This window comes from Eubalaena glacialis, chromosome 3 (genome assembly GCF_028564815.1).
Source record: "Eubalaena glacialis isolate mEubGla1 chromosome 3, mEubGla1.1.hap2.+ XY, whole genome shotgun sequence".
Lineage (NCBI taxonomy): Eukaryota > Metazoa > Chordata > Mammalia > Artiodactyla > Balaenidae > Eubalaena > Eubalaena glacialis.
In genome coordinates, this window is record NC_083718.1 from 179763301 (window position 1) to 179791088 (window position 27788).

At 52.3% G+C, this 27788-nt stretch overlaps 1 protein-coding gene across 1 annotated transcript; it reads right to left on the reverse strand.

Annotated features, from left to right (window-relative positions):
- Window positions 1-12297: 12297 nt before the first annotated feature.
- Window positions 12298-20610, reverse strand: PLA2G2F (phospholipase A2 group IIF). The gene is given in 7 exon segments (XM_061184080.1): window positions 12298-12474; window positions 14472-14481; window positions 14794-14908; window positions 16075-16114; window positions 16117-16223; window positions 19770-19822; window positions 20498-20610. Coding segments are annotated over 7 exon segments (615 nt in total).
- Between the last annotated feature and the right edge of the window lie 7178 nt (window positions 20611-27788).

The following is a 27788-nucleotide window of genomic DNA, read 5'->3' on the forward strand; positions in this document are numbered from 1 at the left end:
GGGCCTGCGAGTGTGACACGCAATCTTCTTCAAAGAGAACCTGCCCAAACTTCAAGCAGTTCTTCTCCAGCTGGCCCCGCTGCGGCAGGCGCAAACTCCAATGCTAGTGAGGCCGCGGGTCCCTGGTCGGTCTGGTCTGGGATACTCCTTTGTCACTCGGCATCAGAGGGCTGGAGATCAACAGTGGAAAAGACAGGATCCTGGCTTTCTATGGAGGGAGACAGACCATAAACATACACATAAATAAACAGTACGTTCCAATAGCAGTAATCTCTAGGAAGCAATAAAACAAGGTGACAGGGTAGAGAGATGTCGCCTACCCCCATCCCAGGAAATTTCCAGGAGGGGAAGGGGCCCAGGATCCGCCTTAAACTCTCCCTCCATCCCCACCTCAAAATCAGGATACAGGGCGGACTTGGGAACCAGACCCACAACCCAGATCCAGCCGGATCCAAGCAGGGATCCTGGAAAACAAGGTCTTGGCCACATGCCAAGGACCTGAGACACACACTTGGACTCTGTTTCTCATTTGCTGGAGTTCTGCCTTCTCCAGAAAACCCCGAGGTAGGAAAAAGTCGATGCCATTTTCACCTCCCAGGAGACAAAGCATGAGAACTTCAGCTCCCACAGCTGCCACCTGGATGTCACGCCAGGAAGATATCAAAGAAATGAAGAAAGAGGGCAAGGGAGAGGGAATTGGGGGTATCCAAGATTTCGATCCACATTTAGAAGCCCCTGGTCATAAGGCGTAAATTCTAATAAATATTAAAGTGATCCAGTCAGGGTGGATGCTGATCTTTCTGATGCCCGGGGGTAGATTGCAAAAATGACCACAACTGTTCTTACCTCTCTGTATCCTCACCTCTCACGATGTAGTGCTCAGCTTTTCCCATCAAGTGGTAGACTGTTTTCCCCACCCCTGAATCTGAACTCTGAACTGGCCTTGTGACTTACTGGGGTCAGTAGAACATGGTGGAAGTGATGGTTCACCAGTTCGCCAGCGAGGCCTCTGGAGGCCCAACGCACATCCCCTCTTTCTCGGAAACGCCTGCCGCTGCCGTGAGAGACACCCTGGGCCCACCTGCAGGAGGGCAGGAGCCCACCTGGATCAGGGTCGTCAGGCCAGCTGTCTGGCTGAGGACCTCAGACCTGTGAGAGCACTCTGCAGGGATCAGCAAAGCCAGGTCACGGCTGACCACAGACACCAGAGAACCTCGCTGAGACCAAAACAACTGCCCAGCTGAGCCCCAGCTAAACCACCACCTTGCAGAAGTGCAAGCTAAATAATGGGCCTGTTTAATGTCTTTAAGTTTTGGTGTGGTTTGCCATGCGGTGTAACTCACTGATGTCGTTGGTCTTCACTACCCGAGGCTCTGGGGTTCTCAGCACTGTGCCGAGCTTGGAGGCCACATGAACAGCGTGGACGTGCCCCTGCCCCTTACCTGACAGGCTTGGGAGGAGAAAGGCCATCCTCATGCAATACCGGAGAACACACAGAGGCTGTAATCACTCAGTCATCCAACAAACGTTCATTGAGCCTCTGCTAGGCGGCAGGCACAGAGCTGGGCAGTAGGGATTCAGAGGTTTAAAGAAAACAGAGAATTAGGTGTAAATATCCTGGGGAGAAAGTTGAGAGCCAGAGCAGCTTTTAGAAGTTCAAGTTCAGACACTTACAATCTGGATTGAGTGACGCTGTCACGGGTGTGAAGACAGAAAGGGAAGCCAGAGGTGGGTGGTCAGCAGAGGGTCTGGGAACTAGGGCTCCGGGGCTCTGCCTGGCTCAGCTGGCAGGTCACAGGGGAAACGGGTCTGTTTCCCACCTGCCCACGTGCTGTAGTAATTGCTACTGCAGAAGGAAGCCTGGGGTTGATGGGTGTCACGGTTAAGGTTGTAAAAGGCTGTGAGGGGAGTGACCATGGAAAGGCAGGCATGGAACCAGGGTGGCTGGGCCCAAGCCAGGCACCTCCCCTCCTTGGGGACTCCGGACCACAACAGAGACCAGCTCAGGACTGGCCAAATGACACAGTGGAGGGAGGGAGGCCAGGGCTGGGCTCAGCGTTGGGGCAGGGATTTCAGTGTGAGATCCAGGCCATGGTCCACTGCCTGGGCCTCCGATTCTAATCTGTAAAATGGGGCCCGTGGTGGTATCGAACTGCTCACGTCGATGTCCTGATTCTGGGAGGACAGGATGGTGGTGGGACTGTGGAGGGATGCTGTTGGCTTTCATTGGGAAAGCCCGCTCTCCCGGAAGGGCAATCATTCATCCCCTCAACAAATCCACATTGAAGGCCTGCTGCAAGCCAGGCCCTGTGCTAAAGCAGAGAAATAAAGCTGCATCCGACTCCAAGTTGCTCTCAGATCAGGCAGAACACAAGTCAGCGGGTGATTACAAGGTAGGCTGGGAGATGCTGGAATTGGAGTCAGCTCAGGGAGCAATGACCACCATCAGGGCAGGGGGTCAGCATTCCCCGAGGAATGCTGAGGGTCTGACGTCTCACCTGAGAGCTGAAGATGAGGAGGAGTTGGGGTAGCCAAGTGAGGTAGAGGGATGGAAGGTGATTCAACAAACCTGCTCGAAAGTGCCACTGCCACCAGTCTCCCCCTAGATCAGCTGAAGGGCCGTCCTCCATGTTTGCCCCTCCCCCAAGCCAAAAACATGCATGTCAAATTCTTTTTCTCATATCCCACATCTAATGTGTGGGCACCTTCAAAATACATTTAGATTCTATATTTATAAAATACTTCAGTAAAATGTACACATTTAAAAAAAGAAAGAGATGAGAGGGGAAAAATTTAGAACCCCCCGGGCCACCTTCAGGGCTGCCATCTTGATCTGAACCACCATCGCCTCGTTCCTGGGCTACTGCTTGCCCCTCATCATTCTCTCCACTTCCACCCTCAGCCTCTGCAATCTCTCATCCACCAGCAGCTGGTCAGCAGGGTGCCTGGCATCTGATCGTGTCACTCCTCTCCTCATGCCCTCCCTGTCTGCCTCTGAGTAAGAGCCCATGTCCTTCCACAGCCCTGAAACCCCCATGATCATCCCCATGCAGCCTCGCTTCCTATACTCTCCCGCTCACTCCCTCCACCCCAGCCAATGGCCTCCATGCTGTTCTGTTCCTTGAACATGGCGGGCACGCTCCCTTCCGAGGACCCTGCCCACAGTGGCTCCCTCTGCCTAGAAGGGGCATCCCATGTGCCTGACTCCCTACCTCCTTCAAGTCTTTTTGCTGGAATCTCAGCTTCCTAATAAAGCTTATGTGACCACCCCCTTTAATACTGCCCACCCTCCCCTGGCCTTTCCCATCCCCTTCATCCTGTTCTCTGTCTCCCCATGCATCGTACACTCATGGATACCACTGTTCGTTGTCTGCCTCCCCACTGGAAGATGAGCTCCTGAGGGCAAGGATCTGTGTCCTTTTCTAATCCCTGATGTGCATGTTGAATGACGTGAGGTCAATGTGAAGGGATTGCATTAGCTCAGAGTGGGGAGCATGGAATGTGGGAGTAGATTTTCAAGCGAGCGGAAGGGATGAGGAAGGCAAGGCCAGGTCAGGGAGAGCCTGTGGCCACTCTAAGAAGTCTGGGCTCGATCCTGGGAGCAGCGGGGGTCCCAGCGCTCTGAGCCATCACCACTTTCCACCTGGGAGAACTTAGGCAGCTCAGTGTCCTCAGGGGCAAAACAGACAGACGGGTGGACGGCGGAGACCAGGGCGCGTGATGACTAACATGGGAAGGGCTGTGGCGATCACGGGGACGCAGTGGTGTCCCTTCCCTTCCGCCTCGGCACTGTTGTAGGAGTGAATGCCCTGCCTCAAAGGGGACAGATGTCAAGTGTAGATGCATTTTTGCGACAGCTCTCTGTCTGCACCTTTTCCTCAGCTGCATTTCCTGCCGTCTGGGTGAAGCTACCAGGCGGTCAGGGAGGTGGAGCCATGGGCATGCCCTCCACCAAGGGCGGGCTTTGGGCTCAGTGCCCCATGGGGAAAGGCTGTCACTGCTTTGGGGTGACTGTGTGCATGGCAGGCAGAGCCATTGTCCCCCATCCCCACTTCCGGGGGGTCTGCAAAGCTGTGAAAGGCACGGGGATGAGCAGATGTGGGAGTCTGGCATAAAGCAGCAGCGTGGGCACGGCTGGGGGCCTGGAGCGGGGCAGCCGGCCTGGCGGGGAGAGAGGTGACTGGGTCAGCGAGTACAGAGGTTCTCCCGGGGAGCCTGGGATGGGCCAGGCATTACTGAGCTCATCCGGAAGCGAAATCACGTCCAGTGGGAGAACAGAGAGCTGGGACAGGGGGCGAGGCCCAGGCCCCGGGACCCTGAGTGGGGAGAAGGGGCATCCAGATGTGCCCCCCAAGCCTTGGTCGCTGCAACAAGCAGCCTCCAGGTGCTGAGGATCACCTCGTCCAGGTACAGCGCCCCCTTTGTGCATAGTATACCCGACCTTCCTCGGGCAGTTGCTGTTAAGACCCCAATTGACTGAGGCTCAAGGCCACACCGCTAACGCATAGCAGAGCAGCGACTAGAGCCCAGGCTGACTCTCCTTGCCCAAAGGTTCCCCTCCCCGGGCTCATCTCGGAAGGAATCCAGTTCTGGTGAGACTTGGGGGAGGGGTAATTGGGGAGGCTGCTCCAGGGGGTTAAACACTTACCCTAGAGGGAGGCCTGGGTTCTGGTTCTGGCCATCATTCATTCATTCACCCAGTGCACAAATATCCAGTGTGCCAAGACGGGGTGGGCACTGGGATTCAGTGGGAGTAGGAGGGCGCGCCCCTGACACCTAAAGCCCACAATGGAGCTGAAGACAGACAGGTAACCAGGTGATAACAAGACAGTGAGGGGCAGGGAGCCCGGATGCAGGCATACCTGGGGGGCACCCCATCCAGAGCTGCCGGTCAGCAGAGGCTTCCAGAACTGAAGGTTAGGTGGAAGTCAGCCAGGCAAGGCAGAGAGGAGGGAGAGGGCACCAGGCAGAGGGAACGGCCTGAGCAAAGGCCGGGAGGCAGGCAAGGGAGAGAGGCAGCCCATAGCTGAGATGAGTGTGAAGCCGGGGTGGAGCTGAAGGGGGCTGGAAGGAGGCAAGCTAGGAGGCTGGAGAGAAGGAAGCTGGGGTGAGGACCACCTCACATAAGCCCCTTCCTCTTCCTGGGCCCCAGGTTCCTATTTGTGTACATCTGACCCTTCCTGAAGCTTTTTTTCACCCAACTTGTTGATCATCAGTGGGGCCTCAGAAATGATTCATTCCCTTTTCACAGATGAAAATGGAGGGTCTGAGCAGGCAGGTGGGGCTGGAATGGGAACCCACGTCTTCTGATTCTAAATATCTTTTTTTTTTTTTTGGCTGCGCCACGCGGCATACAGGATCTTAGTTCCCTGACCAGGGATCGAACCCATGCCCCCTGCAGTGGGAGCACGGAGTCTTCGCCACTGGACCGCCAGGGAAGTCCCAATTCTAAATTTCTTGTTTCCCATCCCCTTTCTCAAAATGAAGGGGTTGAAGGGATGCTCTCTGAAGCTAAGGCTCTGGAGTCAGGGTTCAAACCCTGCTTCTGTTGCATGACCTTGAGTAACTTACTTGGCTTCTCTGGGCCTCGGTTCCCTCCTTTTATAAACAAAGCTACGAATAGCCCCCACCTCATAGGGCTGCTAGGAGGGTTCAGTGAGATGGCACACACAGAGCTCTGAGCCCAATGCTCAGCATACAGTAAGTGCTTAATAAATCTTGCTCTACTCACAGGGCCCTGACATCCTGAGGTACCAGATGGCCGGCCCAGGAGGCAGGGTGTCCGGCAGGGTTGCAGGGCCACGTGCCCGGACCTTTGTACTGTGCACCCTTGACTCCTAATGCCCAACTCTGCTTGTTGTCACAGTTGGTGGCATCAGCTGCTTGTTAGAAGCCACAGCTGGGGAAGCTGACAGCAGTGTTGCCGTGACAACCGCTGGGGAGGACAGGGCCGCCTCCCTGCGTTCATAGTCGGTCCTGAGCATGAAGAGAGGTGGCTCCCAGGCCCAGCTGAGACCAGGGCCGGGCAGGCACCAGGGGCCTGGCTGTGCAGCTGGGGCACTAAGTTGCCCCCTTCCCTTCTCCTTCTGCCTCTCTCCTTCCCCTCCCCTCCCCCCAACACCCACGTGCAGAGAGCCGGATTTTCTTGGTAAACCACAGCTTTGCTCTGCCAGGTTTCCATTTGGGGGAGAATGTCCCAGGCCATACACTTCCATCAGCATCTTCCTTCCTTCCACCTACTGCCCTTTGCCAACCTGGCCCTGAGGACCTTTGGCCCAACATGCAGTCAAGGGCCCCAGTCTCCAGCACTGAGTTTCCAGTCTCTGCACCAGGCCCTGTGCTGGGGGCATTCTCCTCCGCGGCCTCATGTAGTCCTCAGACCCAACGACGTGCTCTTCATTATTACACATTTTACAGAAGGGGGAGATGGAGACTGGGAGGGGTGAGGCAACTAACCCAAGACCAGTGGGCCCATGAGTGGCAGAGCCAGGGCTGCTCCCAGTCTGCTCCTTGTGAGAGGCGGTGTTGATGGCAATGATAAGGTGGGGGTGACAGTGATGGTTTCCTAGTGCTCTCCTGGGCATTGCCAGCCTGGGGCAGGGTCTCTCCCTTTGGGTTCAGACCCAGAGGGGCCGGAGGTGTGAAGCAAAGCATAGGTGGTGACCAATCATGACCACTAGGTGTCGCCCAAGTTCTAGAAAAGAGTTGACAGCCACTCCCTGGGGGGGTCTGAAGAATGGGGGCAAGGGGCAGTGCTTCTCCGAGAATGGAAGACTGACCTAGGTCTGGGCAGAGATGGTGTTGTAGAAAATCAGAACTGGACAGAAGTTAAAGTGGTAAAAGTAGATTTTATTAACTATTGCAGTGGGGGGGGAAAAGAGACAGTATAGAACTGGGCTCAATTCTTAATAGAACAAAGAAAAGTGGGGATTTCTAACTAAGGAGCAGGGTGGGGGTAATCAGTGGCTGGAAGATTGCTAAGAGAGTAGGGGATTCTTGCTAAACTGACCTAACAGGATTCTTGCCAAAGGCAGGTCGTGGTGATCAGATATCACCTGGGGACTAATGAGAGGTGAGAAATTTGATCAGATATTGAGGAAGGGTGGGGATGCTCCCTAAACTGATATAGCCGGATTCTTGCTGAAACACAAGAATGATGCAAAGATGAACACAGAAGCCCGCAGGTTGAGGCCAAGTTGAGAAAATTCTCAGAGGAGCCTAAAGTTTGGTCAAGGGGAGAGTCTTTGCCAGTCCCTCCTCTGGTTCAGGGAAAGAGGAAATCTTCTTTGTTCTGAACAATATGAGTTCCTTTCTCGATTGGTCATTTTTTGTTCATTAGTGACCAGTGGAACCATCTGTTGAGAATTGGTAGTAAAGGGTATTTTCTGGATGGTGTGAACCATCAAGCATTTAAATGAGGGGGATATCTATGAAAAAAAGAAAAACAAAGATTAATGATCGGAGCAACTAAACCCAGTTTCTGGGTTCAGAGGACAGCCAGTTGAGATTTCTAGATGTTGAGCTTGAAGCATCTGTAGATGGTGAAGTGAGGAGAGCAGTGGCAATCCATCAGTCTTCCTGGTTGCAGTTTGCATCGTCACTGGTGATGGCACTGACATCGGTGTCATGGCCATGTTTGTTTCTTGGAGAAGAGCATGGACGCATCCAGCTTCAGCTCACAGGGCTTCTTTAGAAAGTCCCAGTAAGGATCTGGGCAGTTGGGTTTTAGTTCTCAGTGACTCCAAGAGGGTGGGAGAAGAATTGGAAACATTCATTTGAAGAGTTGTAGCCAGATTTTGGAGAAAATTAGAAGAATTAACAAAATGTGCAGGATGGCAGGATTCATTCCAGTTTACAGACAGGTAACAAAGCAGAAAGGAAAATGGAATCTAACCAAGAGGTGAAAAATAGCTCAAAGACAATGAACAGGACTGTAATGTAATAACCCACGAGGCTGTGCTATAGTTTCCCACTGAAAGTGAGAGGTGTTGAATTTTTAAAAATGCACAACGTGAGAGCTGTGAGTTAAGTTTTATTTGGGGCAAAATGAGAACTATAGCATCTCAAATAGCACCGAGGAACTGCTCCAAAGAGGTAAAGGGGGGAGGGGTCAGAATATGTGTGATTTTGGTGCAGTCAGGCACACATTTTGACAAAAGTTCCTATTAGTCAAGAAGGTGGCTGCTAGTCACAAGGAGCCAGATGTCTCTGTTAATGATTTTAGTGCTTTTCTAGATATGAGAAGATGCAAGAAATTGAGCTCATAAAATCTTCTCCTGAAAATACCTAACTATCTGAAGACCTGTTCTGCCAGTTTTTCCCAGAGCACAGAGGGCCTCATTCCTGATCTCCACCCTTAACTCCTTTCAGGGGGTGTTGACGGTCAGAGGCTGCAGTGGCTGGTGACTTCATTCTTATAGAAACAAGAATGGCAAGCGACAACTTTTAGTTGGCAGAGATCCCGGGGTCCAATGATGAATCTGATTCCATCTGAGTCACATCTCCTAGAAAACCAGAGCTGGACAGTAGTTTAAGTGGCCAAAACAGATTTTATTCAAGAACTATTGCAATAGGGGCCAGTATAGAATTGGGCTCATTTCCAAATACCATTTCAAATCCTTACATTTCTTAAGTGGGGGGTTATAGCAGGGGTTGGGGGGAGGTGGAAAATTGCTAAGAGCTGGGGAATTCTTGCTAAACCGACCTAACGGGATTCTTGCAGAAGGCAGGTGGGGTAATCAGGTATCTCCCAGGGGATGGTGGAGGATGAGGAATTTGATCAGATATTGAGGGTGGGTAGGGATTCTCACTAAACTGACATGGCAGGATTCTTGCTAAAACGGGGCAATAGAAACCCAAATGCTGAGACCTAGTTGAGAAAAGATCTCAGAGGAGCTGACTAAATTTTGGTCAAGGAGAGAGTCTTTGTTAGTGGCAGCCCCCAGACCAGTGGGAAGCAAGTCCAGCCCCCTCCTCAAGCCTCTGCATGAAAGACCTCACTAACTTGAGGAGAGAAAGACCACCCGTGCTGTAGAAGCAAAGAACCCTTCTTCAAAAACTGTGACCCCACTCCCCCTCGCCACCTCCAGAGGCATCAAATACACCATCCCATCTCCACCCCATCCCCTTGGGGGCCACTTCCAGGATTGGCTGCATCCTTCGTGCTCCCCTGACACCACCTGGCACCATATGTCAAGGGTATCGGTCCACGTGTCTGCCTCCCCCTCCCAGGCTGTGGGGTCCTGGGGGCAGACGCTGTGTCTGATAAGTGGTGTCTACCCCGAAGCCCAGCCTCATGCCTGGTGCATAGGAGACCATAGGGATAGGTCCGTTGAATGAATGAACCAATGGATGATCATGTCCAGGGTTTTCAAAATGTTAGCTGAAGACTCTCATTTCTTCTTACAGTAGCTCATGTGAAGGATCAATATGTAACACAGGAAAAGCACAGCTGCTCGTGGAAGAATGAAGTGGGGGGCTCAGACCCCCATCTTCTCAGCCTCCCCTTCCCCAGAGATCACCCCTAGAAGTCCCAGGAAAACCCATGGCTTTGGGGAGCATCTGAAACAGCGGCTCTGGTCTCTCTGCACTTGGGGAAACTGATGCCCATCACAGGGAAGAGGCTAAGGCCAGGACCCAGGACCTGGCGCCCTGCTGGACCCTCAGTCACTTGTCCCACTGGCCCCAGCTGCCCAAGTCATCATTAAGAAGGTGCAAAGAGATGACATTAAAAGTCAGATGCTGAGGATTCAGATCCCAGCCCCATCACTAATGACCTGTGTGACTTTGGGCAAGTTACTTACCCTCTCTGGGCCTCGGTTTTTTCAACAGAAAAGGACGGGGTGGAGGGAGAGCATTGTGGAGATGGGTGCCCAGCACAAGCACTCAGCCCAATAGTTGTTATCGTTGTCCGACCGCTGGACCACAGCCCCACTTTCCAACCCTCCCAACATTTTTGTCTCTGCTGGAGGAGGGCCGCTTCGCCCAGGCCAGGAGCAGGAAGGGGATAGGCCATGCCAGATGCTGAGTGTCAGGGAACCCACTTTCCCCAGAGCTGGAGACCCAGGAGGGAGTCGCTGTGCTTTTCCCTGGCCAGTGGGTGCCTTGCCAAGGAGGACTCAGCAGTGGGGAGTTGAGGTAGGAGGCCTTTATTAGTTTGAGGAGGGGTGCCACGTCCTGTGGACAATCTCTGGGGGTTGCGGTATCTGGGAAAGTCTGGGGTGAGGCAGGGGGCAGGCAGGACCCCTTAGCAGCAGAATCCCACCCCAACACCTAGACTTTGAGGAGGGGAGGCTGTCTGCATGGGTAGAGGGGCACAGCCAGAAACCCAGGCTCCCACAGGCAAGGCGCCCAGGCCTCTGCTGCCCCCGCCTCTGGGGGACTCCCCGTCCTGGCTCCATTCCTGCTTGGGGGGGGCAGGGCTTCAGCTCAGAGGTGATGGGGTCAGCTCAGGATCAGGTGGGCTCCTGAGGGGATCTCGGTGAGTGGGCAGGTCGGGTCCGGGCACACGGGGGACCACAGCCGTCACACCATGGCCAGCAGGACAGCAGGAGGTGAGCAGCAAGAAGGCCTCCCACACACAGTGACAGCTGACCCCAGAGCCCAAGGCAGGTTTCTAGAAGCTGCAGCTTGGCGGGGCTCCGTCCAGCCCTGCCGTCTTTGTTGTAGATGTTCATCCTACCCCCACGTCCCTCCCCGCCTGTGCTCTTCTTGACGGTCCCTTCCCCCCGTGCCAGCGGTCCTCAGCGGCCCCAGGGTGGGCCGAGATTCTTGGTGGATGTTCTCAGTGTCCAGGGCGGTCACAGCGCTGCGTCAGTGGCCCTCAGGGTTGACGCTGGACGAAGGCAGAGGGTGGGGCGAGGCAGGGCACGCTGGCTACTTGGAGGCCGCTGACCCTGAGGTCAAGAGGCGAGTTGAGGAAGGACCGGGAAGCTGGGGAAACAACAGTGCTGGGGCGGAGTCAGGAAAGCAGGCCCGCTGAGGTCTGATCTCCTCTTCCGCCCGTAATCCCACAAGCCCCAGCGGGAACCCGGGCCCTAGGGGGGACCCCACCCTCAAGGCTCCTCTGCCCCCTCTTCTCCTGCCAAGACCACTCTGGTCTGGACGTCTGGCCCTCACCTTGTGTCACCTCTCTCCCACTTTCTCCCCTCCCTTCCCTCTTCACAGCCTGCACCCTCTCTACTGCCTTCTGGAATCTTCCCCACAGCCTCCTGCCTGGACCTGGTCTCTCCTGCCTTTGTCTCCTCTTCACCGAGGTGGGTCCCAGCTCTCAGCTTCCTCTCCATCGAGAGGGCTTCTGTGGCCAGGCTGCAGCCTTGCCTCTCCTTGCCCAGGGAGAGAGTGTTCTGGTCCCTTCCACCCCCTGGCCTGGTCGCTGCACGGGGAGAGATGCAGGGGGAGCGCCCGGAGGCCTGGGGCTTGCCCCCTCCCGTGTCTGTCAGGGACCCGGGCGGCCTAGGGGCGGGATGTTCCTCAGAGCAGTTCAGCGTTGCAGGGCGGCGGCCAGGGTGTGCCTCTGACATGAATGGGTCGGCAGAGGACCCGAGTGGTGGGGACACATCTGAGTGTGCTCCCATCTTGGTCCCTGTGCCCCTGGGGGCGGTGCCTGTGGGTTCTGTCAGTGCCCAGGAGCCTGCTCTGAGGTTCTTTGGGTAACTGAGGCCAGACTTCAGGCCTGGGACATTAGCCCCGTGACCATCCTGTGGTGTCTGGGCTGGGACTCATGTGCTACTTTGACAAAGGCCAGGATGGGGACACCTGCTCTTTCATGGGGCTCTGGAGGGCTGCAAGGCTCCCAAAGCAGGGATCACCCTCAGTCATCCCGTGGGATCAGCCAAGGGGCCCCAGAACCACGCCTTGTGACCAGCACTCTGTCTGCCTGGGAACCTGGTCCTAGGACATGCCAAGCTCTGGGCCCATGTTGGCTGCTCCAGGTCTGGGTCTTGAAGACTCTGGGCCCCAGCCTTGAGGGCCTGGCTGAGGAAGTCAAGCTAGGGCCAATGAGAGGCACCCCCCCTCAGAGGCCCCCAGTCTTTCTCAGGTCTTGCCTTCCACACTCGGGAGAGACCCCAACAGAGCATATGCCCCCTGCCACGTCCAGGATGAAGCCACACCCAGGTCTGGGCTGGAGGAGCCAGGTGGCCAGGGCCAGGGCCCCGGCCTTTCTGAGTCCTCTGGGGCTGGTCTCGCTGGAGGGCTCCAGGGAGGAGGGCAGCCCAGGGGCCCCCGACCCGCCCCCACCTCCACCTGCTCCACCTGGCTGGTCCCCAGGGCCGGAACCTCCAACCCTCCTCTCTGTCAGCCCCCAGAGGGCGCTAGGGAGGGGCGGGGGCGTGGCCCGTAGATGCTGCAGTTGGGTGTGGGGCTCCGGCGGTAGATGTTGAGGTAGGTGCCATGCTCCTCCCTGTACGTCTGCTTCTGGAAGCACAGGACCATGCTCTTGTCACACTCGTACATCTGCTGGTCACGCTCCGCCTATGGGGAGTGGAGCACACGGACTCTGAGGTCACAGTGGACCCCGGAAGGTGGTCTCGGGCTAGCAGCACCAGCACCGTCAGCGGGCCCACCCCAGACCTGCAGGCTCCGACGCTCGGGGCCCAGCCTCTGCATTCACAGCCCTCCAGGTGCCCCTGGTGCATGGTAAACAGAGAACCCCTGAAGCCCAACAGGACAACGTCAAGAGGGGGAAACTGAGGCCCAGGAAAGGGTGCGTTTGCCTAAGTCACCCAGCAAACCCAAGGCAGAGCTGGGACGGAAACTCAGGTGTCAGGAACTCACCCCCCAGCCCAGTTACTTTCTACCATCGCAGGCCTCTCTCAAGCACAGAATCACAGCACACCCACCCTGAAGGGAGTTCGTGGTGAGGACGGAGTGAGAAAAACACTTGTAAAGAGGTTAGCTCAGTGCGTCCCAGGGAGCAAATGCTGTCGTTGTTGTCATGGGCCTTCAGAAATCATCTACCCCATAGTTCTCAGCCTTAGGTGCGCAATAGAATCCGCTGGAGGGCTCCTGGAAACCAAGGCTGCCCGACCCCACCCGTAGAGCTTCTTCTAACAAGTACTGTTGATGCTGCAGGTTCGGGGAACACCTTTCGAGAACCACCCACTAGCCCAATTGTTTGCAAACTTGCAAACTCTCCATCAGCAGAATACCTTCTCTGAAGTGAAACTCTTGGCCAAAGAATAATATATCAAACAGCCGAAAGAGGGGACTTCCCTGGGGGTCCATTTGTTAAGACTCCGTGCTCCCAATGCAGGGGGGGCCCGGGTTCGATCCCTGGTTGGGGAACTAAGATCCCACATACTGCAACTGAGCCCGAGAGCTGCAACTAGAGGGGCCCGCATGCCACAGCAAAGACCCAGTGCAGCCAAAATAAAAAAGATAAGAATAAAAAAAATTTTTTTTAAACAGCTGAAAGAGAAGCCACTTGAGCTACAAAATACATTAAAGAGCCAGCTGGACCACCAATCCAAGGATAACCGACCCCCCAGCTAGCTCTCACAGCAGTTGACCTGATGGCCCCAGAAATCCCCAGAACCCAGTGTGAAAACCACTGCTTGGGTTAGTCCATTGTCTTGGGGGTTGAGGAGGGAGATTCCTCTCCTCGAACTGCTTAATGAACTCCTCTCTCAAGCCAGACCCTCCACCGCACATCTGAACAGCAGAATATGAGGACTAGACAGCCCTGGGCTGTCAAGGGTCCCCAGATGTGCCCAGTTCCCCACCAGACTCTTTCCCAGAGAACAGGAGTCTTGAGTATTTTGCAAAGCTGGCATTGCTTGTGAGCTCTCAGTGAGGGACGACACACAGCCTGGTTAAGATAAGGAGACAAAGGGAGCCCAGGGCTGCCCACGGGGCTGGGCCAAGGGGCACCTGCTGCCCCAGGGTGGGGCACTAGCAGGGACAGGGCAGGGACACCTGGGCCATCAGCTTGGATGCTGTGCCCCTCAGCTGGGGAATGAGTCCATGGTAAAGGAGGGAACCTGCCAGGCCTGGCTCCAACACCTCGAATCCCTAGAAACCCTGGGTGTCTAGGATGGGGCCACCTCATCTGCTGGGGTCCCAATGACAGAACTAGAAGGGAATGGGTCTGCTCAGATCCAAACCCCTCAATGTACCCATGGGGAGACTGAGGCCAGGTGGGGAAGGACCGTGCCCAGGGTCATACAGCAAGGAGATGCTGGGAGAACCTGGGTTCCAACCCAGGTCCCCTGACTCCCATGCCAGCCTGACACAAACTCTCAGGATCACCTGAGGATGTGATTAAAAACAGAGTCCTGGACCCCACCCAGACCCGACCCACTGAGTCAGGATCACTCCCTAAGCTCTCCGAAGCTTAAGAATCTTGGGGACTGGAGAACCTGGGGGCCAATTCAGACCTGGGGGCTCCAAGCACATCAGGGAGATGTGCCAGAGCCACAGCCAGGGTTATTAGATTTGGCAAACAAACAAGCAAATGACAAACAAGGTACCTGGTTAAATCTGAATTTCAGACAATAAATATTTTAGTATAAGTATATCCCAAATATTGCATGGGATATACTTATGCTAATTCTTCATTTTATACTAATACTTATTAATTTTATGCTAACATTTAGTTTTTAGTATAAGTATGTCCCATGCAATATTTAGGATATACTTACATGAAAACATCTTTCATTGTTTATCTGAAATTTGAATTTAACTGGGCATCCTGTGTTTCATCTGGCAGCCCTGCCCACGGCCCTAGCACAGGCTGAGGGGGCTGGCAGTACACACTTTCTTGAGAGGAAGGGGTGATGGTGGGAGAGGGACTCACTGCAGACAATGTTAGTGTTGTTCTTGATGGTGTAGTCGTAGTGGTCCACATAGGTGTGGCAGCCCAGGTCAAAGAGCTTCTGGTAGCAGCAGTCGTGGGCATGGCAGCACCTAGGGGCGGGGAGAGGAGAGCAGGCAGGCGTAGCCAGGCTTGGCACCTCTCCCACTGGCCGTGACCCCTATCATGATCATCTGTTCCTGTCCCTCATGAGTCAGACCTTCAGACTGAGGCCCAGAGAGGGCAGTTACTTGCCTTAGGTCACACAGCTGGGCAGAACCAGGCCAGTGCCCCGGGTTCTTGTCCGTGATCCCCTCGCTTTGCCCTCTGCCCAGAGCCCTAGCTTTCCCTCCCACCCCCTGGAGCCCTGGCTGCAGCTGTAGGAGGAGTCAGGGTGGGAGGGAGGGGCCTGGGTGAAGTCAAAGTATGAAGAGACCGGCTAGATGCAGGGGATATACCTGGCTGTGCACGATGGCCAGGGAGAGACAAAGGCCTGGAGAGGTAAGTGGGGCTTGGGGACGGGGGACAGGAAGCAAATGTGGTGTGGCTGTCCCATCCCCTCTAGTGGAGGGCAGGCAATTAGTCAACATGCATTTATGAAGCCTCCACTGATACCAGACTTGGTGCTGGCTGCTTCGGGGGTAGACAGGAGCAAAGGATAAGCCACGGCTTCCAGGAACTCCCAGTCTGATGGAGGAAGCACAGCCCTGTCCACCAGAGCCTCCAGGCTGAGGGGCCAGTGGTCACAGCCCTTGTCTTTGTCAAGTATAAGCTGTGTGACTATTGTTCTCATGTGTGTTTGGAGGCAGGTCAAAGGCTCCTTCCGGTGAGAACGGAAGTTCAAATGCCTCCAAGCCCAAGACCTTGGAAAGGGACGACAGAAGGTGTCCAAGATGGGACTTCCCTGGCGGTCCAGTGGTTAAGACTCCGCACTTTCACTGCCGAGGGCCCAGGTTCAATCCCTGGTTGGGGAACTGAGATGCCACAAGCCTCACAGCCAAAAGAAATAAAAATAAAATAAAATAAACATGCCAATGATAGAATTTAAAAAAAAAACAACCCACAAGGTTATACACTTTAAAAAAAAAGAAAGAAAAGAAAAGAAAATATCCAAGACGGTTGAGGAGGACATGGGTCAAAGGTCAGGCTTCTGGCCACTAACTCATCAAACAAGCCTCCTCGTTGGGGGAAGGGGCCTCTCCCACCTCTCAGAGATGGAGACAGTCTGACCTTCACCGTCCCTGCCCAGTTCCAGCAGCCCAGACTCTCCAGGACCTAACAGTCCGCCTCATCCATGGGCAGGCCGTGCCCCCCCAACCCCCCCCGCAGTAGCAGCCATAGCCCACGAAGGACAAGATGGCGTTCCTCCCTGTGTTGGCTTCCACCATGGACTTGAGGTTGAGCAGGCTGCTGTGGGCCGCGAGCAGGACTGCGAGAGAACCGAGGGGGTGCTGTGAGCTCCCTGCCCTGTGCGTGGCCTCTCCTGTTTGACTGGCTGTCCTTCCAACACCCCAGGGCTGGGGAAAGGGGAAGGGAGAGAGGCAGCAGGAGAAGGAGGGCAGAGCAGGAGGAGGGTGCAATCTGCAAAGCAGCCGGTATGGTGCGTTACACACATCCTTACACTGAGCCCTATGGCCCTGAGAATATAATAATAGTATTTGCCAGGCACTGTCCTATGCCCCTTCCATGCATTAACTCATCAAGTGCTCCCTGCAACCCTACAGAGTGCTGATATTATCCCCATTTTACAGATGAGGAGACCGAGACCCAGAGCATATAGTAACTTCCCCAAGAAGACATTGTTGAAAAGAGGTGAAGCAGAATTTGGACCCAGCCAGTGAGAGCCCAGTGCCTTATACACTCTAAGGGCTTCACAAATGCCACATGCTCTTCTGAACACTATTCTGGGCCCTTCTGGCTTGGCCTGGCTCCTCTGCTCCCAGCAGGGACTCAGCGTCCCCACATGGCCCTGGGGCCAGTGCATCATTCAATGAACACACACACACACACGCATACACACGTATATATTTCTTCCCCTTTGTCCTTGTCTCACAGGTAGTGCAACAACCTTTCCTACACCAGCAAAATCACAAAATCAGCTTCCCGGCATCCTCAGGCCGCTCACCCCAGGGACATATTCTCCCCTCCCCTGCTTCCCTGCCTCCTGGGCTCCCAGATGTGCTGGCTCACTGCTGAGTCAACATCGAGCCTGGCATTTGGGTCCTTACCTGGGTGAGGCCGCCACCCACACAGGCAGGAGGGCCTCTGTCATCCCATTTTATGGATGAGCAAACTGAGGCTCAGAAAGGTGAAACTTTGCCCAGGTCATGCAGCCTGGAAGTGGCAGAGCCCAGACCTGAACCCAGGTTTGTGTGCCCCAGAGCTGGGATGCCTCCCCCACCCAGGCTCCTCCATCTGTGCCCGGGGCTAGGCACCTAGTTCAGCCTAACCCTAACTCTCTCCACATCCCCCACCCAGCTCCATGGCCTGAAAGAGGAAATGTAATGGGAGAGGGAGGAAGCTAAGAATTTCAGAAACGGAGACTGAATGGAAACCCAAAGGCCGAAATTACTTGTTTCTGGAGACGTGGTTGTCCAACATTGCTAGCGATGACAAGGGACTCACCACCTCCACATGCCTCAGTGGGAAGAGCACAGACTTTGGAGTCAGACAGAGGCAGGCCCAGAACTAAAGCTCCCTGGGCCTCTGTTTTCCCATCTGCAAAATGGGAATAACAATCCCAGCCTCCAGAGATCGGGCAGGCCCGTGCCCAGCTCAGGGCCTGGCACGTACCAGACCCTCGCTGCCCCCATGGTGCCCCCTCTCAGGGCTTGTTGAGACCCTGGGCCAGGCCTGCCCTCCCGGTCAGAGAGCTGATTTTAGGAATCCTGCTCCACCTGTGTCTTCCTGTCTATTGGCTCCGGGATTTTCGTCATTACAGAGAATAAATAGCACACGAGAGAGGAAACAAAGAAGGAGTGGGGAGAAATGACAGACAATTTTAAGAGGATGGTTTAGAGCCTGTAAATGGCTATGTTAGGTCCGGGGCAGGGAGAGAGGGGCCCCTGCATCCTGTAGGCCTGTCTCTGACTGGGCCGCGTGAGCTGTTGGAGAGAGTGGAAGAGGGGGGTCAAGAGGGGTCCCTTGGAATGTTAGCTCTCCCCCCACCCTTTCTGCCTTGCAGGGCTCTTGCTGCTGGAATCAAATGTGTGCCAAGCAGCCTAGGGGTCAGACAGGCCCAGATCTGCAAACAGGTCTCTCCATTAGCGCTGTGCGGCCGGAGGCAGGTTGCCTAAATTCTTTGACTTCGATTCCCAAATCTGAGAGCAGCCAAGAAAGTCATTCCCCTGCAGGGCACCAGCCGCATCGCCCGCTGTGAGGTCCTGGCCTCCTCACCCTCACCCCCACTCCCGCATCCTGGAGGTGTTACCCCTGGTAGGGGGCAGCTTCCAACCCCAGGGCCCCCAGCCATCAGCTCCCGCCTAAAACTCACCCATCCGCACACAGGATGGACACACACTCACACTCTAACACACACACAGACGTAAACCCACACTCACCCACCGCACACTCTCCTCCACACACCACACAAGTGTACACACGCACGCAGACACACATCCACCCATACTTCCTGTGCTCACACACACCTCACACATAGACGCACACTCTCGTACTCGCCAACCTCACACACGCATACACACACTCACTTTGGAGTCAGACAGAGGCAGGCCCAGAACTGAAGCTCCCTGGGCCTCTGTTTTCCCATCTGCAAAATGGGAATAACAATCCCAGCCTCCAGAGATCGGGCAGGCCCATGCCCAGCTCGGGGCCTGGCACGCACCAGACCCTTGCTCCCCCCATGGTGCCCCCTCCCAGGATTTGTGGGGCCCCTGGGCCAGGCCTGCCCTTCCCCTATACCTCCCACACTCATACAGTCTCACAAGCAGACCCACACTCACCCCCCACGCCTGTACACATGCACACGTACTCCCACTCTCACACACACACAGCACCCAGAGTGGCCACGTGCACATTCCACTCCGAGCGGAAAGAACAAAACCTGCATTCACTCAGGCTGCAGCCTCTGTCCCAGGCCCCTGGGCCGGGCTGAACTCAAGGGGTTATGTTCTAAATAACAAGTCACTTCGCCTGAATTCAACCAACTGTTTCTCACATCTGGCCACATTTAACCTTATTTCGTTTCTGATATTTTCTTCCTTTGTCTCAAACCTGACTGGGTTCAGGGAATGCTGAACAGGCGGACAGAAAGCCAGTGGGACATTCAGCCCATCTTCCGCCTACACAGGGCAACTGCCACCAGGACGCCGGCCTGTGTGTCAGGAGCCTCGGCTGTCCGGGGGGTGGGGCCCTGCAGAAAGAAGAAGGAAGAAGGCCCCAAGACCTGCTCCATGTCTTCCGGTACATCTCACACCCAGACCTGCTACACACCTGCCGTGTGCAGATGTGTACAGCCTACTTTCATATACACGCTCTAGAGATATACACGCCACTGTGAACACACACTTACACATCATCCTGATGTGTGTTACACACATAGACATCACCACATGCTCGGACACACCCACACACACATAGATACATGCAGCTATCCGCACGCAAGCTCACTAGCTCTGCATGTACACACGTACACAAACACGTTTTCCTATGTACACAAGCACCCCGGTGTCCCTAAGTGCCCTGACGCCAAGCCACCACCACCACTTTACGATGCTTGCTCAGCTGTGGGCCCTGCACCCTTGAGGCTCGTAAATAGTAAATGCCTACCGACCTGGGTATGTTTACAGGTGCCTGGAGGAGTAAAGAGCCCCAAAGAGGGGATGAAGCCAGGCAGGGGCAGAGCCAGGAAGCAGAGACCCAATGGCAGGCCTGAGGTCCTGTGGCCCGTGGGTGAGTCACAGCAGAAAGGCTGGGGGTGTCGGGGGAGAAGAAGGAGTTTCCCAGCGCCTTCACTCACCACTGCTGGCCAGGATGGCGATGGTGATGAACTTCTTCATCCCCAGGTAAGACCTGAGAGAGGAAGAAACCCTGGTCTTGAGTCCGTCCCTTCCCCCTACGTGCGGTTCCTGGCCTGCGGCTCCCTCCTGGGCCTCGTTACAGGTGCGGTCAACACCGTCTCTTGATGCCCCATTTCCTGCTGCTCTTGCCTTGCGATTAGCTCCTCCAGGAAGATCTGAGCACCTCCCACTTGCCTGCACCTCCTGGAGGGACAGCCCCCAGGATGGCAGAGCCCAGAGGCACCAGGAGCCTCCTTCCCTCCCACTCTGAGCAGGAATCAGCTTCCAAGACAGGGAGCTCCTGTCTCATGGAGTTGGACCCTGTCACAGATCAGAACCAACCCCCTTCCATATGCACACCAGGGAGTCACGTGACCCAACCTGCTGGCTGGCTCTTGCGCCCGGAGCCAAGAGACCTGGGTCCCTGGGTTCTAGCTGCAGCTCTACTTCCAAAATGCTGTGTGATCATCCATAGATCCCTTAGTCTCTCTGGGCCTCAAGTGCCTATAAGGATTAGCTAGATGATCCCAAAGGCCCTTGTAGTGCTAAAAATGCAATGACATATCTCAGCCACCATCAGAGACTCAGAGCTCTCCTTTCTGAAGAAATGGATTCTAGGAGCCTGTTCCCCACCCTCATCCCTGCTCCTCTCCATGGAGGGCTCCATCCCAGGGAAGCAGGCATGTACCTCGAGTTTCTCAAAGAAGAGGCCCTGAGGCTCGGGCCCCTCCACCCAGAGGGGTGTCTAACCAGCCCCTTCTTCCTGAACTCTTTGGGGTTGGCCTGAGCCCCATCTGCCATGTTCTGGGTTCTGGGGGGCCAGGAACATAGGGCTCTCAAGGAGAGCCACGATCCGCCCCAAAGTCTCTGGGGAGCAGGCCCCAGCTTCTCGCTGCTGCAGTGGCAGAATAGTGCCGGGGCAATGCCCCAGGGCAGGAGGCAGGTGACACATGGCCTAGAAAAAGGAGGCTCCACCTCCCCCCATGGCCCTGCCCACAGCTGCCTGGTAACTCCCACTCCAGGGTGCTCGGGCCTGCGGGGTGTGGGAGTTGATGCACCTGAAGAGGAGGTGGCCCTTCCCCAGGCATCTGAAAGGAAATTAGCCCAAAGTTCTCTATCTTCCCATCCGAAACGGATGAAAAAATTATCCAGTGACACTTGTTAAAGCACAGCAAGGCAGACTAATTATTCAAAGGGGCCATTGGATAGTGTAGGGACTACTATGATGGGGCCTTGTGGTGAGGGAAAGAGATTGGATTCAACTCCAAACAGAACAAAGAAAAGTGGGAATTTGTAGCCAAGGCACAGCATGGAGGTCAGAGGACGGGAAATTCCTAAGAGGAAACATCAGGGGTGGGGGGATTCTGGCTAAACCCACCTAACAGGATTCTTGCTGAAGGCAGGCAGGGTGATCAGACATCACCTGGGGATGGTGGGGGTGGGGGTGGGTGAGGAACCCCATCAGATATCAAGGATGAGGGATCCTGGCTGAAGTGACTTAGCAGATGTCATGCTAAAACTGGACAATGCCTAGATGGACACGGAAGCCCAGAAGTTGAGGCCTAGGAGGAGAAGAAGAGTTCAGGGCGACCAAGCAAGTTTGGGTCAAGGAGAGGCTCTGCCCGGAAGGCCCTCCGTGTGGATATGCGCACATCTGTAAGCCATCCCTTCACATCTGGAAGGGCTTTAGTCTAGAATCTGCAGAGAACTGCCTACCCACATCTGCAAGCTGCTGGTGCCCACCTCTGGCTAAGATTGGAGGGGCACAGGCACACGCATCCAGCAGGAAGCCCCCAGCTCACATCCGGAAGGGCGAGCCTGCAGATCTGGAACAGGGCTACTCTGCGCCACCACCACTGTCATGTGACCCGACACCTCTCTGGTGGGGACCGCCCTCGGCATCCTAGGGGGTTGGGCAGCATCCCTAACCTCCACCACTAGAGCCGGTAGTAACCCCTCCCCATGCTCCTCCCTGCGCCTCTCCTCCTCCCTCCCCCCACCCCACCCCCACTTGTGGCAACAAAGATATCTCCAGACATCGCCAAATGTGCCCTGGGGGGCCCAGTCACCTCTGGTTGAGATCCTGGTGGCCTAGGGGTCAGTGCCATTTGCCTCTTTTTGGGGATGGCATGTGTGGGGGAAAGATGGGGCCAGGGAGGAACAGAGAGGGGCTGGAGCCCTGGGAGCCCCCGGCAGTGTGGACCGTTGCACAGACAGGGGCTCCGATCCCAGCACCCTGACTTCTTGACTCTGAGATCCTGGTAGGATAGCTCCCTTCCCTGGCCTCTGTGTCCTCAGCTGTAAGATGGGTATAACCGGGCATCACCGAGTAAGGATTCTGCTCACAGATAATAACAGATTACAGGTGTTGTATGCTATGGGGGCATGCGGCAGGTGCTCAGATAAAGACCTGTTTGTTACCAAGCAGAGGCCTGTTCTCCAGCCTTGAGGTGAACTGAGATGGTAGGAGGGGAAAAAGGGAGGGGAGAAGAAGAGTATCATTGGAAATGAGAACTCCAAATCGTCTCCATTGGTCCTTCCCTCCCAATGGTCCCAAACTTGCTGGCAAAGAACAGAAGAGAACCGCCCCTGCCCCCCACCAGCACTTCCCTTCCTACCCCCAGCTTTTTCAGCTTGCACTTCTGGCTCTACCAAACCAACTGGCTGGCCAATCCCACATGTCATTTCCCCGTTCTCCCAGCCCTCACCTTTCCCTTGCCCAACCTCCTCTCTGCGGGTCCAGGCCCTTCTCTTTCCCAGGAAGTTATCCTAGAAAAGCCCCACTGCACCCAATCACACATCCCTACGTGGAAGGTGTTGACCTGCGCTTGCTTATACAGTCTTTTGTAGGCACCTGTATGTGTTTTGGTCTGTGGGTCTTGACATTGCACTCAAACCAGGGATCCTGGAGAACAGGGGACTATCATTTCCTCCAAAAAAGCCAGGGGTTCTCCCAGGACAGGGGCTGCATCTGCCCCATCAGACTGTGAGCTCCCTGAGAACAGAGCGTGGTGATGGGAGGGTAAGGCTGGTCTCTGCCTTCACTTGCCTGCACAGTTCAGTACTCGCTTTGATTTTTGCAGATGCCTCTTAACGATATAACTCACTCCAAGGAGGAAGAACCAAGAAGTAAGGCCCAGTCCAGTCCACATACTGACGATACAGCTGCCAACACGCAGGTAACCAGGAGGCACTTAGATCTATGCCAAGGAGGCCATGGCTGGGGTTGGTGTGGGGGGGGGGCAGTGGGGGAGGCCCTGAGAGCCTCTGCATGGTCCTGTGCCATTTTCTCATCACACACTCCCACTGGCTGCGTTGGTTTGGGCTTGGTCCCTTGAGGGGAGGATGGGCGCTCCCTCCCCCCTCCTCCCCCAATCTCAGAGTGCTCAATATCAAAAGTCAACAATAGACTGGTCGACCCAGTAATTCCACTTCTGGGACTATAAACCAGGATACAAACCTGAGTAGCTCCCAGAGACAAATGAAAGAGGATACTGACTGTGGCGTTCTTTAGATGCTCCTCCAAAATCAGAAGCACCATAAGTTAGGGAATTCGTTAAGCAAATGATTAACCATCCATCCATAATTATGTTTTCAAAGATTTAACGATACAAAAAACCTGGATATTAAAGGTAATAGCAATTTTGTAAAACAAACAAAAGAAAAGCGGGGTGGGCACAACATTGTCAAGCAAATATACCCCAAATAAAAAAAAAAGAGACTGTTGGAAACTAAAAAAAAAGGGGGGGAGGGCGGTTGTTGAGGGGTGAGTGGGCACATGCATAAAAATTATCTGGAAGATATACAGCAAAACATTAGCAGTGGTTATTTTTAGACAGTAGAATAACTGGTGGTTTTATTGTCTGTCATTTTTTTGTGTTAAAATGAATGTAAGGCAGTATATTCAATGACTGAGATGAAATAGTCACTTTCCTTGAAAAACATGATTTCACTCAACTGGAAATAGCCCCTATTATCTATTAAACAAATTGAACATGCAGTTTAAAACCTTTTCATAAATAAATTCCAGGTCTAGATGACTTCACAGGTGAATGCAACCAAATATTTAAGGAAGAAATAATACTAATTGTATCAGGCTGCTAGGGGTGCCATTACAAAGTACCATAGACTGGGCAGCTTAAACGGCAGAAATTCACTTTCTCACACTTCTGGAGGCTAGAAGTCCAAGATCAAAGTGTCGGCAGGGTTGGTTTCATTCTGAGGCTTCTCTTCTTGGCTTGCAGGCGGCTCCACACATGGTCTTTCCTCTGTGCATGCACATCCTTCCTGTCTCTTTGTGTGTCCACATTTCCTCTTCTCATAAAAACCGGTCAGATTGGATTAGGGACCACCCTAATGGCCTCATTTAAACTCAATTAAAACCCTATCTCCAAATACAGTCACATTCTGAGATAATGGGGGTTAGCTTCAACATATGAATTTTGGGAGGACACAATTCTACACAAATTCTTCTAGAAAATGTAAGTGGAGGAAATACTTCCCAATTCATACTATTAAGCCACTATTCTACTGACACCAAAACCAGATAAAGACATTACAAGAAAAGAAAACTACAGACTAGTATCTCTCATGAACATAGATGTAAAAATTCTTAATAAAATGTTAGCAAACAGAGTCCAACAAGATATAAAAAGGAAAATACAAAATGATCAAGTGAGGAATGAAAGTTTCGTTTTACACTAAAAAATCAATCAATGATTAACAGACTAAAAAGACCCTATTAACAGACTAAAAAAGAAAACCCCTTAATAAATGCAAAAAAAACCCATCCATTTGACAAAATCTGACATCTGTCCCTGATTTTTGAAAAATATTGTCAGAAAACTGAGATAGAAGGGAACTTCCTCAGCTTGAAAAAGGGTGTCTACAAAAAAAACCCTGCAGCTAACATCATACTTAATGGGGAAAGGCTGATTACTTTTCCATCTAAGATTAGGAACAAGACAAAAATCTCCACTCTCACTACTTCTATTCAATGTTTTATTGGTGGTTTTAGGCAGTTCACTAGGGCAAGAAAAGAAACGAAAGGCATTCAGATTGGAAGAGAAGAAGTAAGATTGTCTCTATTGGCATAAACATGATAGTCCATGTAAAAAAAAATATCCTGTAGAATCTACAAAATAACTGCTAGAACTAATAACTGAGTTTAGTAGCAAGGGAGGAGGATATAAGATGAAAATACAAGAAAATTGTACTTCTATTTACTAGCAATAAACAACTGGAAAATGAAATTGAAAAAATACTTTAACAATAATATCCAAAAATATGAAATATTTAGGGATAAATCTGACAAAATATATGGAAGACTTGTGCATTGAAAACTATGAAACAATGCCCAGAGAAATCAAGAAAGACCATGTTTATGAATCAGAAGACTGCATATTGTTAAGATGCCAATTCTCCCGATTTGCTCTGTAAAGTCAATGCCCTCTCATTCAAAATCCTAATAGACTTTTCTTGTAGAAATTGACAAGCTGATACTAAAATTCATATGGAAATGCAAAGGACCTAGAATATCAAATCAACTTTGAAAAGAAGAACAAAGTTGCAGGATTTATACTACCTGATTTTAAGGCTTATAAAGTTACTTTAATCAAGACAGTGTAGATTCGTATAAAGATAGACAAATAGATCAATGGAACAGAATAGATGATCCAGAATTAGACCTACACATTTATGGAAAATTTATTTTTGACACAGGTGCAAAGGCAATCCCATGGAGGATTTTCTTTCTTTTTTTTTCTTTTATTTATTTTTGGCTGCGTTGGGTCTTCGTTGCTGCGCGCCGGCTTTCTCTAGTTGCAGTGAGCGGGGGCTGCTCCTCGTTGCGGTGCGCGGGCTTCTCACTGCGGTGGCTTCTCTTGTTGCGGAGCACGGGCTCTAGGCGCGTGAGCTTCAGTAGTTGTGGCACGCAGGCTCAGTAGTTGTGGCTTGCGGGCTCTAGAGTGCAGGCGCAGTAGTTGTGGCGCACGGGCTTAGTTGCCCCGCGTCATGTGGGATCTTCCCGGCCCAGGGCTCGAACCTGTGTCCCCTGCATTGGCAGGCGATTCTTAACCACCGCGCCACCAGGGAAGCCCTGGTGGAGGATTTTCAACAATGGTGCTGGAACAATTGACTATCAATATGAAGAAAAGAGAGGAAGAAAGGAAGGAAGGAAGGAAAGAAGGAAGGAAGGAAGGGAGGAAGAGAGGGAGGGAGGGAGGGAAAAAAATAATTTCATCCATACATCTCACCATATTCAAAAATTAATCAGAATGGATCATAGTTCAACAAGGGTGCCAAGACAATTCAATAGGGAAAGAGGTCTTCAAAAAATGGTGCTGAAACAACTAGACATCCACATGCAAAAGAATGAAACTGGTTTCCTTCCCCACACCATACACAGAAGTTAACTCAAAATGGATGATAGATTTAACTGTAAGGCTTAAAACTATAAAACTCAGGAGAAACTTAGAAGAAAACATAGGAGTAGATCTTTGTGACCTTGGGTTAGGCAATGGTTTCTTAGATACTACAAGAAAAGCACAAGTGATAAATAAATAAATAAATAATTGAACATCATCAAAATTAAAAATTTTGTGCTGCAAACTATACCACTAAGAAAATAAAAAGACAGCCCACAGAATAGGATAAAATATGTGCAAATCATATGTCTGATAAGGGACTTGGGTCCAGAATTCTTATAACTCAACAATAAAGATAACAACCCAATTTAAGAATAGGCGAAGCATTTGAATATACAGTTCTCCAAAGAAGATAAACAAATGACCAGCAAGCACATGAAAAGTTGCTCAACATCATTAGTCATTAGGGAAACACAAATCAAAACCATAATTAGATACCACTTCACACCCACTAGGATGGCTATATATATGGTATATAGGTATGTACCCAAGAGAAATGACAACATACACCCACACAAAAATTTGCACACAGATGTTCATAGCAGGATTATTCATAGTAATCAAAAAGCAGGAAAAAACAAATGTCCATCAATTGATAAATAGATACATGAAAGGTGGAATATCTATACAATGGAACATTATTCAACAATTAAAAGGAATAAAATATTGATACGAGCTATAACATGAATGAACCTCAAAAACATTATGTTAAATGAAAGAAGCCAGTCACAAAAGGCCACAGATTATATGGTTTCCTTTATATGAAATTCCAGACTAGGCAACTCTATAGAGACCAAAAGCAGATTAGTGGTTGCCTGGGGCTTGGGGGAGGGAGTATGGGGTAGAAGAGGTTGGTAACTGTTAATGGGGAGGGTTTCTTTGGGGGATGTTGAAAATGTTCTAAAATTAAATTGTGGTGATGGTTGCATAACAGTGAATACACCAAAAAAAATCAAATTATACACTCGAATGAATGGTGTGATATGCAAATTATATTTCTGTAAAGCTATTCTTTTAATGGATCATATTATTCAGCTTTAAAAAGGAAGGAAATTTCGACACATGCCATTTGGATGAACCTTGAGGACACTGTGTTAAGCAAAATAAGTCAGTTAGAAAAGGACATATACTGCATGATTCCATTCGTATGAGGTACTTAGAGAGTCGAATTCAGAGACAGAAAGAATGGTGGTTGCCAGGGAGGAGGGGAGGGGGAGGGCGAGATTAGGAGTTCTTGTTTACTGGGTACAGAGTTTTAGTTTTGCAAAGAGGAGAGGAATTCTGCAGCTGGATGGTGGGGACGGTTGCACAACACTGTGAAAAGTAGTTAAGATGGTAAATGTTACGTTGTGTATATTTTACCAATACTTTTTAAAAATCTATTTTTAAAAAATGGATCATAGACCTAGATGTAAAACCTAAGCTTATAAAATTTCTAGAAGAAAACATAGCAGAAAATCTTTGTGACCTTGGATTAGGCAGATTTCTTGGTACAACACCAAAAGCATGATATAGAAGAGAATATAGAAGATGTGAAGCCAACAATAAATTGGG